The sequence below is a fragment of the Ictidomys tridecemlineatus genome, chromosome 7, assembly GCF_052094955.1.
Source record: "Ictidomys tridecemlineatus isolate mIctTri1 chromosome 7, mIctTri1.hap1, whole genome shotgun sequence".
In the NCBI taxonomy this organism is placed as follows: domain Eukaryota; kingdom Metazoa; phylum Chordata; class Mammalia; order Rodentia; family Sciuridae; genus Ictidomys; species Ictidomys tridecemlineatus.
In genome coordinates this window covers 35,603,080-35,618,805 of record NC_135483.1, presented here as the reverse complement: position 1 = coordinate 35,618,805, position 15,726 = coordinate 35,603,080, and the positions used below count along the sequence as shown (strand labels likewise).

The 15,726-nt window shown below is 36.6% G+C and overlaps 1 protein-coding gene across 1 annotated transcript in view; it reads left to right on the top strand.

The window, feature by feature from the left end:
- Spag1 (sperm associated antigen 1) overlaps positions 1-15,726 on the top strand; it is a 62,070-nt gene that overhangs the window by 27,767 nt on the left and 18,577 nt on the right. The window contains exons 11-12 of the mRNA XM_078016864.1: positions 12,407-12,760; positions 13,147-13,246. Of these exons, the coding sequence (XP_077872990.1) occupies positions 12,407-12,760; positions 13,147-13,246 (454 nt within the window). The remainder of the gene's footprint in view (positions 1-12,406; positions 12,761-13,146; positions 13,247-15,726) is intronic.

The window sequence follows — 15,726 nt, the reverse complement described above, 5'->3', positions numbered from 1 at the left end:
TTTTAGTTTTGTTGGAGTCAAATTTACACATTTTTTATTTTTTTGTTTTTTTATTTTTTTGGTACCAGGGATTGAACTCAGGGGCACTCGACCACTGAGCCATATCCCCAGCCCTATTTTTTATTTTATTTAGAGACAAGTTCTCACTGAGTTGCCTAACACCTTGCTCTTGCTGAGGCTGGCTTTGAATTTGGGATCCTCCTGCCTCAGTCCTCAGCCACTGGGATTACAGGCTTGCCTGGCAAATTTACACACTTTTTAAAAATGAACTGTGCTTTTGATCTAAGGACACTTTGCCTAACTCAAAGTCATGAAGAATTTTCTCCTGTGTTGTTTCCTTTTCAAAATTTATATTTTGTAAACATATTTATCAATTATGGGTTGATTTTTATATGGAATGTGAGAATTAGATTGAGTTTCAATTTTTTTTTGCATATTGATGGCTAGTTGTTTATTGGAAACTATCCTTACTTCTTTGAATTGCCCTTGCCCCTGGCAACATTGGCAGATTTATACATTTCAACTTTTGGGAGTTATTATACATAGTATTTTTTAAATTTTACAAAATTAAAAATCCATGTGTTCATTTTAGCCTATAGAAAAAAATCAATTGGCAGGGCTGAGGCTATAGCTCAGTGGTAAAGTGCTTGCCTCGAATGTGTGAGGCACTGAGTTCAATCCTCAGCACCACATAAAAATAAATAAAGGTACTTTGTGTTCATCTACAACTAAATAAATATAAAAAAATCAATTGGCCATGTTTGTATGGCCAGTAGAATCTAATTTTGGCTGCCATTCTGTTGCATTGACTTAACTATCAATCCTCTCATCAGTACCACACTGCCTTGATTCAGATTGCAAGTTAAAATTTTTGGAGATTTATTTTATTTTTTCATGATCTGCAATTCTTTCATTTAGTATTCAGTTATATTTCTTTTTTCAGTTATATTTATTTATTGTATAAAATTACTGAACAGTCAATCAATTAACAATAAGATCACCTAACATTTGATGACTGTTTTACCACAAGTCTTTATTATACTACTAAAATGTACTTTCTATATGCTCATTGCAAAATAGGAGTGATTTTCTCTTGTCCATCATTGTAATAAATAGTAGAGTATAATAAAAGGATGGCAAATATGAAGCAGTAAAATCTGTTTCTCTAGATATAAAAAAATCATACTGAGAATTTGTTTGGATATTGAATTTATAGATAGATCAATTTGGAGAAATGACATTACAATCATATGGAATTTTCTAATCCATGAACATAATTTGTCTTTCCATTTGTTTAGATCTTCTTTGATTTCTTTCATTAGCATTGTGTGGTTTTCCACAACATTGGCAGATTTATACATTTCAACTTTTGGGAGTTATTATACATAGTATTTTTAAATTTTACAAAATTAAAAATTCATGTGTTCATTTTAGCCTATAGAAATGTGATTTATTTATTTTTGTACATTGACTTTGTATTGTGCAATCTTGCTAATTCACACATTCAAGGATCCTTGGAATTTTCTTCATGGACAAATATGTTGTCTGCAAATAAGGACATTTTTATTTTTTATTACAATTTGTACATCTCTTTTTCCCTCTTATTGTACTGGCTAAAAAGTAAAATGCTGAACAAATTGTGAATCTTAGAAGGCATGCATTTGGTCTTTGATAATCAGACTTAATATTACCTTTTGGTATCTAATCGATGCCCTTTGTCAATTTAAGGAAATGGCTTTCTAGTTATAGTTAGTTGAGCTTTTATTTTTAACTGATGTTGAATTATTTCAAATGCTTTTCTGCATCACTAGATTTGATCATATAAATTTTCTTCTGTAGTAAGTTACTGTATTAGGTTACATTCTTTGGCTGAGGTTTGAATGTTGAGCAGGACTTGAATTTTGAGATAAATCAATTGATCATCATATATTATTATTTTTATTCATTGGTGGATTTTATTCATTAATATGTTTTTGAAGAGTTTTTGCATCTATTTTCATAAGAGACGTTCTAGCCTTGAGAGATTGATTATAGCCTTCTTTTTATCTTTCTTTGATTTTCATTCATTCACTCATTACTGTACTTTTCTGGATTTTGGTTTATCAGGGCACTGCTAGCCTCATAAAATGAGTTGGGATGTTCATCCTTTACTTCTGTTCTCTGAAAGAGATTGTGCAGAATTGATGTTATTTCTTCTTTAAACGTTTGATCAAACTTGTCACTGGAACTATCTGGCCCTGGAGGTGGGGGCAGGTAGAGGTAGGTGTGTGGGGAGTGTGTATGTGTATGATTCTAAATTAAAAATTCATTTTCTTTAATAGATCTACAACTCTCCAGGCTATTTTATTTCTTAAGTGAATCCTGGTAGTTTGGTAGTTTCAAAGAATTGGTCCATTTCACTTAAGTTGTTGGGTTTCTCTTCATAGAATTGTTCATATTACTCCCCGAGTGTTAATCAGTTTTTCATTGCTGTGACCAAAAATACCTGACAAGAACAACTTAGAAGAGGAAAAGTTTATTTTGGCTCAGTTTCACAGGTTTCAGCCCTTGGTCTGCTGACTCTATTGCTGTGAGCCAGAGGTGAGGCAGATCATTATGGTGAGGAAAGTTGCTCAACACTCATGGCAGCAGGAAGAAGGGGTGGAGGGCGGACAGATACACCCTTCCAGTGCACGCCTCCAGTGACCTACTTCCTTCAATTTGATCCCACCTCCCAGCAGTCTATTCAGCTATCAATGGCTTTAATCCAGCAAATGGATTAATCTACTGATGAGGCCAGAGCCTTAATCCTTGCCTAAAAGCCCTACCTCTGAATCTAGCTGTATTGGGGATCATGCTTCCAACCTATGAGCTTTTGGGGATATCCCCATCCAAATTGTAACACCTTAATATTGTTTTAATGTTTACTAGGTCTGTAGTAATCTCCTTCTTTTCCTGTTATTGGTAATTTGTGTGTTTTCTCTTTTTTTTCTTTGCCAGTCTAGCTAGAGATTGATTATTGTTACTGATCTTGGCAACATACCAGCTTTTGTTTCACTTATCTTTTTTTCTGCTTTATTTTTCTTTTTCAGTTTCATTGATTTCTCCTCTTTGACGTTTCCTTCCTTCTCCTTGTTTTGAGTTCACTTTATTCCCCTTTTTCTGAGGTAGTTTCTCAAACTAGAAGCTTAGACTATCGACTCCAGTCTTTTTCCCCTTATAAACATCTGATGCTGTAAGTTTTCTTTTGATCACTGTTTTAGCTGCACCCCAAACATTTTGGTATGTTGTACTTTCATTGTCATTTATTTGAAGGTATTTTCTAATTTCTCGTGAGGCTCTTCTTTGATCTCCATAAGGCATACTGAATTTCCAAAAATTTTGGAGATTTATTATTTTTCTATTATTGATTTCTAATTTATTTCCATTACAGTCACAGAGTATATTTTGTGTTATTTAAACTTTGTGATGTCTAAATTTTTTAAAGCTTGTTTTATGATGCAGGATATTTTCTTTCTTGATGAATATCCCATGTGCACTTAAAACAAATGTGGATTTGGATTTTTTTTGGTAGAGTACAGTATAAATGTCAGTTAGCTCTAGTTGGTGAGTGGTGTTGTGAGTTCTTTGTCCCTGCTGATTTTCTGTTTGTTTGGTTTGGTTTTGGTGCTGCGGATTGAATACCCGGGCATTTTACTACTGAACTACATCCCCAGTCCTTTTTATTTTTTTATTTTCAGACAGGGTCGCACTAAGTCACTGAGGCTGTCCTCACATTTGTGACCCTCTTGCTTTGGCCTCCTGAGTTGCTGGAGTTAGAAGTATGTGTTACCACTCCTGACTTTCCTTTTATTTCTCTCACTTCTTGCTTCTGGTGTTTTGATGTTTGTTTTCACATGTTTTTACATTTAGGATTTCTGTATCTTCTTGGCTAATTGATCCTTTTCAAATTATGTAATGTCCCCTCCTATCTTTGGTAATTTTATTTATTTTTTAAAGTCTACTTTGTCTTATATAAATATATTTACTTCAGATCTTTTGGACTAATATTTGTATAATATGTATATTTTTCTGACTTTTTACTTTTAACCTCCCTGCATCAGTAAAGTGTGTTTCTTTTAGACAGCATATGATTCATCTTGTTTTACCTGTTTTAATTAACTCTTATAATTGGTATGTTTTCCCCAACTATTGGTATGTTTATATTTAGGTATAAGTATTGATACTTTAATTTAAACTTTAATTTTAAATATTTTTTGTTTTTATATATTTTTTTCCTCTGTATTTTTACACGTTCCACTTTGCTGTTTTCTTTGGAAGGATTTTCATATTTTAATTTTATTATTATTTGTTGTTGTGATGGTGGTGGTGGTGGTGGGTGGTACTTGGGATCAAACCCAGGGGTGCACTACTACTGAGCCCTTTTTTTTAAAAAAGGGTCTTGCTAAATTGCTCAGACTGGCCTGAAACTTGCAATCTTCCTTCCCTAGTCTCCTGAGTAGTTGAGATTACAGGTGTATGCCATCATGCTCAGATAGTTTTTAAATTTTAACTTATTGAGGTCTTTTTTTGAACCATATTTTTAAAAAAATATATAGAAATTGTCTCTATAGGATGTAAACTACACTCTGCTTAGAATTAGTATATAACTTATTAAAGCATATGTAAAAACTTTATTGTTTTTATTGTCTCTTTACCCTCCCCCTTTATATGGTAGCAATCATATATATATAATACCCACATTCATTGAAAACCTATCAAACAATATTACTTTTACATTCAAATAAATTGAAAATTTCTATATATTTTAAAGAATTTAAGAGGAGAAAAACAGTCTATCTTATTTACTAAGGCACTTATTTTTGTTTGTACTTCCTTCATTCCTGATGTTCCTAGTTTCTTTCTGGTATTATTTCCCTTTCAGCTAAAGGATTTTCTTTGGCACTTCTATTTTTCTTTTTGCAGTGTTGGTGATTAAATCAAGGGCCCTTGGTCGTGCTAGGCAAGTGCTCTACCATGGAGCTATGCCCTCAATATTATTTAACCTTTCTTTTAAAGAAGGTCTGCTAGAAATGAACTATTTTTGTTTTTCTTGATAGATGATGTCTTTATTTTATATTCATTTCTGAGAATAATGATTGAGAGCTGAGGTTGTGGCTCAGTGGTAGAGCGCTCGCCTTGCACGTGTGAGGCCCTGGGTTCGATTCTCAGCACCACATAAAAATAAAATAAAGATATTGTGTCCACCTAAAACTTAAAAAAATAAATATTTTTTAAAAAAAGAATTCTAGGTTGACAATATCTGGGTTTGACAGTTAGTGGGAAAACAGGGTGCAGTATGTTTATTCCTTACTGTTTTTGTGTTTGGAGGGATGGATAATTAGCACATTTGAAAAACTATGGGTGTGCTTTACATAGATTGTTTTGGTAATCCTCAAGGAAGCTATAATTACCCATACTTTTATAGATTAGGCAACAGAAGTTTAGAGAAGTGAGGTTACTTGCAACATTGTACAGGTTAAGTCACACAGTTGGGATATGGCCCAAGATATGTTTGACTCCAAATCTATATCCTAAAAGTGGTTACTGATACCAACTAAGAGATTACACATTCTACAAAACCTAGGCCAAATATCACCAGACAACCTTGTCCAAGAGTAGATAAAATCCACTTTAGGGTTTGGGTTTGTGACTTATTTGTAGAGCACTTTGATCCTCAGCACCACATAAAAATAAATAAATAAAATAAAGGTATTGTGTCCATTTATAACTAAAAATATATACATTTTTTAAACACCACTTTAATGTTCACTGATGTACCAGAATTCTTATCAATAATAGCACCAGTTGAGGAGCCGGTGAGTTAAAGATGAGTGTGAACATTTATGAAACTAAAACCTTCCTTCCAAATAGAGATAAACAAACAGGAAAATATGTTTTTTTTAAAAATAAATACTTCTAATAATACTTCTGTGATTAGAAATCTGAATCAGGATAGTTATCTGTTAACCAACTGATATTTCTCTCTGAGGTAGGCGATTATCTATGAGTCTAATAGAGAAGCAGTGTTCCCATTCAAATCTCCAGAGCTTTAAGGGGATCATTTTTCTATTGTCATTAATGTCCTCCCATAATTATTTTATAGACTAAGGAATATATAACATATGTATGATTCAGAAAACCAAAATTCTTGATAGAATATAAATTTTATCAGGAAAGCAAATCAACATGAGGTGGATAACTAGCTGGAAACTCCTTTTATTCTTAAGGTGAAACACAATCAGTTGAACTAGCTAATGCTCACCTCTGTCAAGTTACATTGTTGGATGATAGGTAAAAGGAGGTCCTAGAGCCTTGGATGTGAGAGAAGCAATCCAAATCACTTGTAGGAAAATAAATGTTACCCAGAAGGAATTTATCTAGTTGGAATTTTTGCATATTGTTTTCCATCCCACTACATTCTGAGAAAGAATTCCTAGTCATTATGGGGTAATTCCAGGGGGGTTGTGAGGATCATGGGAAATGCAGCAATTCATGTTTTATAACCTTTGCTGATATTGCTTCTCCTTTATAAGCTCCGCTTGGATTGATCAGACCCAATTCATCCAGACTGAAGTATAGCATAACCCATGGATTCAATTAACAACTGACAGTTACTGAGCACCTACTCTGGCAGGTATTAAAATAAGACTGATAGGCTTTCTTCATCTGTTCTTCTAAGGACTAATATTAAGAAACACCTGACTACTTGCCAGGATGATTAGATCTGGGGATTTGAGTTCATGAGCTTTTTCTCAGAACCTCCCCATCTACTTGTGTTTTCCTTCCCTAATGGGGTCATTTAGAAGAAGTTGGATGTCATCATACAACTGTAGCTGTCAGAGACTTTGGTCCTCACTTCCACCTGTCACCTTACAGAGTCTGTGAGAAGCAATCAGAAGAAAGCCAGCATCTAGTTTCCTTGGTAGTGCTGTTGTTCATTTCCCACTTAAAAGTGTAATGTAAGAAAATTAAACAGTCCTTCACAAACAGAAGAATCAAATATAAATATTTCCCTTGCTCTAGAATTGGCAGAATCAGGAGAGCAGGGATCTAAGAATTAAAACAATAAAAAAATCGTAATTATTTCTGATTAGGTAAGTATGAAAAACCTGTAAAAAAATCTAAACTAAAAGGCAAATAACAAACTAGGCAAAGTGGCTGAGGGTTCATACCTTTTAATATAAAGAATTTTTTAACAAAACAATAAGAAAATGATGAAGAGCTAGTTTAAAAATGGGCAAAACATATGAACATACATATCACTAATGAAGAAGTATAAATGACTGATAATTTTTTATTCCTAATTAAAAAATAAAAATTAAGGGCCAGGGTTGTGGCTCAGTGGTAGAGCTCTTGCCTAGCATGAGTGAGGCACTGGGTTCGATCCCTGGCACCACATAAAAATAAACAAATAAAATAGAGACATAAAAAAAATTAAACGTGGGTTATTTTTCTTTTACCAAAGTAACCAAGATAGGAGGGGAAAATAACCTTTGTAGTCAAAAGTGAGGTGAAATCTTTTTTAAAAAAAATTGAGATGTAATTTGTCCTTTTAAAAGAATGCTTTAGTTGTAGATGTACACAATACCTTTATTTTATTTATTTTTACGTGGTGCTGAGGATTGATCCAACTCAGTGCTCACACATGCTAGGCAAGAACTCTACCACTGAGCCCCTAATTTATCCTTTTTTGAATTCAGTGAATTTTAGAATATTTAGTATATTGTACAGCTAATTCCACTGTCTAATTCCAGGACATTTTTATTACCCCAAAAGAAATCCCATGCCCATTAGTAGTAACTCCTCGTTCTTTCTTTTCCCTGGTCCCCTGTGATCATTAATCTTTTTTTTTTTCCCCTCTGGGGATTTGCTAGTTCAAATTTTTCATATAAGTAGAATAATATAATATGTGCCTTTCATACCTGTCTTATTTTACTTACTATAATATTTCAGGATTAATCCATGTTACAGCATGTATCAGTACTTCATTCCTTTATTTACAAATACTATGCCATTATATGGATAATATCACGTTTTCTTTATATATCAGTTGATGGATATTTGGGTTGTTTGTACTTTTTGGCTATTAAAAATAATGCTGTCAGAACATTTATGTACGATTTTTTTGTGTGTGCATAGATGTTTTAAGTTTTCTTGGGCATGTACTTGAACCTAGAGTTACTGGGTTATGTGGTAACTATATGTTTAACTTCTTGAGGAACTGTAGACTGTATTTCAAAGTGGCTACATCATTTACTGTTCCCACTGGTAATATTTAAGGGTTCTAATTTCTCCAAATTTTTGCCAACACTTCTTTTTTTTTAAATATTTTTAGTTGTAGTTGGACATAATACCTTTATTTTATTTGTTTGTTTTTATGTGATACTGAGGATCAAACTCAGGGCCTCAACGCTAGGCAAGCGCTCTGCCACTGAGCCACAGCCTCAGCCCCGCCGACACTTCTTATTGTCAGCCTTTTTGATTATCCACTCTAAAGGGTATGAAATGGTATCTCCCCATGTTTTTTTTTTTTTTAACTTTTTTTTACACATGACAGTAGAGTGTATTTTGACATGTTATCCTTATGGTTTTGATTTTCATTTCCCTAATGATGATGTTGACCATCATTCTATATGCTTATTGGTTATTTGTTTATCTTATATGGAGAAATGTCCCTTCAAATCCTTTGCCCATTTTTTTTTTTTTTTTTTTGGTACTGGAGTACTTAACCATTGACCCACATCCCCAGCCCCTTTTTGTATTTCATTTAGAGACAGGGTCTCACTGAGTTGCTTAGTGCCTTACTTTTGCTAAAGCTGGCTTTGAACTTGGGATCCTCCTGCCTCAGCTTTGCCAGCTGCTGGGATTATAGGCAAGCACCACTGTGCCTGGCTCCTTCGCCCATTTTAAAGTGAATGTCCTTTATATATTCTGGATATTAGACCCTTATCAGATAGATACATGATTTGCAAATTTTTTTCCCATTCGGTTGACATTTTACTTGGTTGGTAATTTCTTTTGAGGCACAAAAGCTTTAATTTTGATGAAGTCCAATTTATCAGCTTTTGTTTGTTTTTGCTTTGGGTGTCATGTATAAGAATCCACAGTCAAATTGTACATTGTGAAAGTTTGCCCCTATATTTTCTTATAAGATTTTTATGACTTGAGATCTTTTCTTTTTTTGATATTGGAAATTGAACCCAGAGATACTTTACCACTGAGCTATATCCCCAGCCATTTTTTATTTTTTATTTCAAGACATGATCTTGCTAAATTGCTTAGTGCCTCTCTAAGTTAGTAAATCTGGTCTCAAACTTGTGATTCTCCTGCTTCAACTTCCAAAGTCGCGATTAACACGTGTGTACCACCATGCCTATATGACTTTAGTTCTTACATAGAGGTCATTGATCCATTTTAATTATTTTTTATATATGGTGTGAGGTGGGGGTCCAGCTTAGTTTTTTGTTGTTTTGTTTTTAGCATGTGGAAATTCAGTTGTCCCAGCACCCATTTGAAACTGTTCTTTTCCTATTGAATGGACTTGGCACAATCATCAAGAATCGGTTGGGGGGTCCAGGCTTGTGGCTCAGCGGCAGAACACTCGCCTAGCATGTGTGAGGCCCTGGGTTCGATCCTCAGCGCCACATAAAAGTAAATAAATAAATACAATAAAGATATTGTGCCCAACTACAACTAAAAATAAATATTAAAAAAAGAATCAGTTGGCCTTGAAATATGGGCTTATTTTTGAATTCTCAATTGTATTCCATTAGTCTGTGTGGCTGTCCTTATGCCAGCACCACACTATTTTGATTACTATAGCATTTAGTAAGTTTTGAAATTAAGAATTGTAAGTACTTCCATTTTGTTCTTTATTTCTCAAGATTATTTGGCTGTTTTGAACAATAAACACATGTGAATTGAGGGTTGACCTTACCATTTCTGCAGAAAAGTTTGAATAGGGATTGTGTTTAATCTGTACATTGCTTTGGGTAATACTGACTCTTAAACATTTTTCTAACATGATCACAGGACACCTTTCTATTTATTTGTCTTTTAATTTCTTTAAAATTTATACTTAGATATTTTACATGCCATTATAAATAGAATTATTTCCTTGATTTCCTTTTTAGATTGCTCCTTGTTGGTATATAGAAATATACTAATTTTTTGAATGTTGATCTTGTATCCTCCAGCTTTGATGAATTTGTTTATTAATTCTAGTAGGCTTTCCCCCATCCCCTAGTGGATTCTTTGGGATTTTCTGTTTTATAGGATCATATCATTTATGGATAGAATTTCTGATATTGATGCCTTTTATTTCATTTTCTTGCTTAATTGATTAGGCTACAATGTTTAGTATAGTGTTGAATAATAATGGTGAAATTGGACATCATTGTTGCTGATCTTTGGTGGGAAAGCTTTCATTCTTTCACCATTAAATATGATGTTAGCTGTGGGCTTTTCACAAACATCCTTTATCATGTTGAGAAATTTCTAGTTTTGTGAATATTTCTATCATGAAAGGGGTGTCGGATTTTGTCAGATGCCATTTCTTTATCAATTGTAATGACCATGTGTTCTCCTTTGGCATTGACTTTCCAATGTTGAACAATCTTTGCATTCCTGGGATAAATCCCACTTGGTCATGGTATATAGTCCTTTAATATGGAGTTGAATCAGTCTTGTTAGTATTTTGTTGAGGATTTTTGCTTCTAACTATCCAAACTACGTTGCTGAAGATCATACTGTTGGCCCTTCCTTCTTTTGATTTTTGTTTTGTGAAATTTTTTCCCTCCCCACGGTTTCTACCCTTGGTTCTTCTCTCATTTCTAGGCATTCTTCCATCTACATTGGAGATTCTTCCTGTGCTCATTCTTTGTCAGTATTTCTCATATCCTCTGGAGGCTCTGGTAATCCCATCCATACCCAGACTTCAATGGTCCTTCATATGCTATCAACTCCCAAGTCCATGTATCTGGAAAAGGCCATTTCTCCTGAACAGCTCTTCTCCAGTATCCCATGGGTAGGTCAGTACCCAACAAGACTTACAGTTCTTCCTTGTTCAGACCTCTGAGTACCTTTTTAGGACTGCATAAGTTGTTCAGGGACATTTCAATCTATAATTCAAATCCCAGTTACAGTATTTCTCTTTGAGTTCCTTAGCTACTTCCTATGTCCTCTTGTTTGAATTGTAAAGTGGGAATGATAATACTTGGTATGAAAATTGGTGTATATATTATTAAGTTCTCAGTAAATAATACCAAGTTGTCCATAGTTTCTGCTGATCCAGACTTGTACTCCTACCCAATTCTGAGTAAGGACTTAAGTAGCAAGATATTGGTGAAAACTGGAGCCTTGCTCTAATGCTCCTGGTTTGGTGCAATCTGGGGATTTATTTCTGTAACAATTTTTTTATTGTTTTAATAATTGAGCCCCTTTTGATTGGTGATCCAAATGGAATGTTATTCTGTTATATTGAAAACTACTAATTAATATGTTGTTGTTGCTTGCTTTAGAATGGTAGGTCATCTACTGATTTTCATTGAGATGGTTGTAGTTTCTGTTCCCTCTGTTTTTGCCCTTCAAATCTTGGCTTTACAACTCATGAAAGAGAATGGAGAATTATAGCTACTAAAAATCATATTAGAACTTGTTAAAAGAGAATGCTTGGAAATCTGAATATGTAAGTGCTTTTCAACAGTATCTTGACATGATTGTTTTGTTTTAAATATTTATGATACTCATCAATGAAATATAATTTTCATTTAAAAATAGATTCAGTAATCATTGTTAAAGTTAAAGGCAGAAATCTTTCAATCAAATGCAAAGTAATTTTTAATTTGAATAAGGCATTAGGATGGAAAACTCACTGTTTTTAATGGTCCCTTTAAGTATAAATACTAGGTGCCTGTTTTATCTCATGTGTTTGATAAATTCACTTTGAAATGACTTAAAAATCACTTTGACTTTTTATTTCAAATGACCTTTTCCGCTGGTCCTTTAAAATAAAGGAAAGGGTGCCCCTAACGTTGGGTGCAGACCTTGTGTTCGTCAAGTTCTGGTTAATTCATCCTTAAATTGTGAATACGTAAGATGGACTTCAGCGGGTACGGCCTGATGGTGGACACGGTTTTCAAACGGCTGATTTTCGGCCACAAGCCCTTGACGTTAAAGGGTTAACTAAGGGTCTGCCATCCTTCGCGCGAGCCCGGGGCGGGGACTGGGACGTGCCGGGAGGTCGGGGAACCGCGGCTCCGCCCGTGGGGGCGGCGCCCTGCTCGGCCTCCCCGCGAGCCCGCCCTCCGCACCGGGCACCTCGCGGCCTCCGGGTCGTCGGTGCTGGTGATGCAAATACTCACTTCCCGCATCCACTTCCCTACAGCGGCTGCCCCGCGGGCGCGAGCCCCGCGCGCCATGGGCAACATCCAGAAGAAGCTGACCGGCAAAAGCGAGGGCGGCAAGCGGCCGGCGAGGGGCGCGCCGTGGCGGGGCCGGGCGCCCGGGCCCGGCGCCGAGAAGCGAGGCGGGCCACTGGCCCCAGCGACGACCGGCGACGGCACCAACGGGCACTCCAGCGGCGGGCGGGGTGCTGGGGACCCCAATGAGACCGACGCGGCCCCGGCCCGGCTCGGCCCGGACGGCCTGAAGAGTCAGGGCAACGAGCTGTTCAAAAATGGACAGTTCGCGGAGGCCGCCCGCCGGTACTCTGCGGCGATAGCGCAACTGGAGCCTGCAGGTAGGTGAGCTGTTCCCGAGACCGACCCGGGCTACTCGGGCTTTCCCAAACCTAAGGGGACTCGTGTGGGAGTGGTGCAGGCCGCCTGCTAGGTGACAGCCCTTGCCCCCTTGCATTCCTTCCTGGTGACTAAGTGCGCTAAGACTTGACCTATGTGAGCAATACCTTGGAATGTGGAACGTGTGCCCTGCCAGGCACAGTCGCATCGGTCTCTGCCCGGCGGCGGCGTTCCTTTGTGGCCATTGCAGGGGTAGACAGCTCCAGGGGCTCTGCATGATGAGCTGTCTGTAGCACTGCAGTGCCATTGAGACTGCAGTTGTCTTTTAATTCTGGTGAACTGTGATTTTGCTAATGGATTTTAACTATTTAATTAAATGTGATTTTAGGAAGTGAAAGCGCAGATGATCTAAGTATCTTATATTCAAACAGAGCAGCATGTTACCTAAAAGAAGGAAACTGCAGTGGCTGCATTCAGGATTGTAACAGGTAAACTGCACGTTTTCAGGTTTGTTAAGAGATTGTTATAATTTCGATGTGGTGAATACATATCCTTCTAAATGTCCTGCATAAAGGTCCAGTTTCTTAAGACAGCTTTAAGGTATGTTAATTGATTAATACCAAAAGGTCCTAATTCTCCACTCATACATGAACTGTTTTTTTAAATATTTATTTTTTAGAAGTAGTTGGACACTATTATTTATCTATCTATCTGTCATTGATTGATTAATTATGTGTTGCTGAAGATCAAACCCAGGACCTCCCACATGCTAGAGGAGCACTCTATCATTGAGCCACAATCCCAAATCCACAGGAACTGTTAAACTTTTTTTCATTTTCCTTGCCCCCACCCTAACGCATGCTCTTTTCATATCACCTTTAGACTACTGAAGAAGCCTAATAACTAGTTCCAGTTCACTGTGGCCTCAGAATAACTTCTCCTGAAGCATTATTTTGTTCAGCTTGTTTCCAGAAGGTCTTTAATGGCTCAGTATTGTCTTCCAGACAATTATAACCTACTATGACACCACAATGTCCCCAAACAAGCTTCCTGTTCCCATTTGGTTAGCTGGACCACTTCCTTACACTCATGGCCCTGTCTCCAAGCCTTTGCCTACTTTGTCCCCAGTGTTAGTAATGTCTTCTCCATATCTTTCCTCCTGAAATCCTTGCTCATCTGTCCTTCTGTCTGCTTTCTTGATCTCCTCAGGCTCTGTTTGTACATCTGTAACACCTAAATTGACACTTGGTCACACCTGTAAGTTCCTGTCATTCACTGTAGTGGATTTAAACCATTTACAATCAGGAAAGCTCTTTTATACAGCTTCGACTCCTTCAACGCACAATATAGTCACCAAGGCTGTTCAGTTAGTTACTTGCCAGGATGGATTAATAGATTTACATGAATGAAACATACTGTTTTCTTTTGCCATTAAGTAATAAGCCTACTTCAGAAGCCCTTTAGCAAGAAGTTACTGTTAGTGCATCCGAAAAATAAGTCCTCATTTGACTTACACAGCCCTGGTTAATTGTTAATTGTCACTGCTTTTTACTCTAAGAAGGCTTAACTTGGACAACAGGTTATGTGGGCACCATAATATGAATACTTTATTATTTATTTCATTGACAGTGCCGGTTTATCTATCAATAGGGCAAAATTTGCTAGGATCTGTGCCTACAATATAAAAAAGTTTTAAGGCACTTGGATTTTTTTTTTTGCTAGTTTTATATATGTTCAGATTTAACATGAATATTTATATTTGGCCTGACCCATGTATAGTTGTGCTGGTTTACATCAGCTAATCTAACAGTTTCAGGATTTTGTGAGCTGGTTGATAATAAGTTGGTAGCTTGAACTCTGCCATGGTGTGAGCACTGATACCATGAAAACTGGCAAGTGCCTCGTCGCTCGGCTTTCAAACCTTTTTTCTTTTCCCAGAGAGCCCATCCTTAAACATTTAGCACTGCCTGTAATTGACAAGACCATGTGAATTTGTTAGATACCAGGCATGTTGTGATATACAGCCAGCATCCTTCCAAGCTCCGGTGTCTGTTTCTGATACATTCCCTTTCAGGTTAGTCATAGGCCTTCCTAAATGGAACGAGATCAGGATGTTTTAATTAAAACTTGAGACCCCTGAAGTCAAGCCTACTGTGAAACAGTGGATTCACTTTGCCCTTAAGTGAGATTGTTTTAGGAGGCAGGCATTTACTGGCTAAAATTCATGTGTATCAGTGTAACAACCCAGGAGGAAGCCAAAGATAGGACTCCAGCCATGGTGTCCAGGGAGACTAGAATGGGGGCTGGTCCTAGGGGAGAATAGGAGCTGGCCACTGAGGTGTGGGTTTAGGTAGGGTGTCCTTAGACAAGAGCTGTGTTCTAGGCCAAGGAATCTGGCTTTGCTGGTCAGTGCTGACCTCCACAAAGGCCTGCCAACCTACTTAGATATTTTCTTTGATAGCTGGTATGTGAGTCCCAGCAGGAGGGGAATGGAGATGATGCCCAGTGGAGAGTAACATCACTCTAAAGCTGTGATTCTCAAACTTGTTTCTATGCCAGAGAAGTCATGCTGTGCCTTTGTGAACATGCTGAAATATAGATGTATTTAAATCTCTGTGAACTAGAAATAATTTATTAACAGACAACATGACTATCTTTTTACCCCCAAAAGACTGCATACATTTTCAAGGAAGCTTCCCTTTTAGTTTTTCAGTTAATTATCTTGCTTGTTGAAGACTTCTTTGAGCTACCATTACCAGACAAGTGGTACCATGAGTCAGATATTGGCAAAGGAAAACTATGGGGACAGAATTTAAAATATTAAAAATTAAAAATTGACCCATGAAAATAATGTTTTATGTATCTTGGAGAAAATTTGCTTTTTAATTTTAAGTATCTATGCTCAGGATCTTCATTGTTTCCCAGTGGTATTTTTGAGAATCGCTAGGGGAGTGATGAGATGTATAAG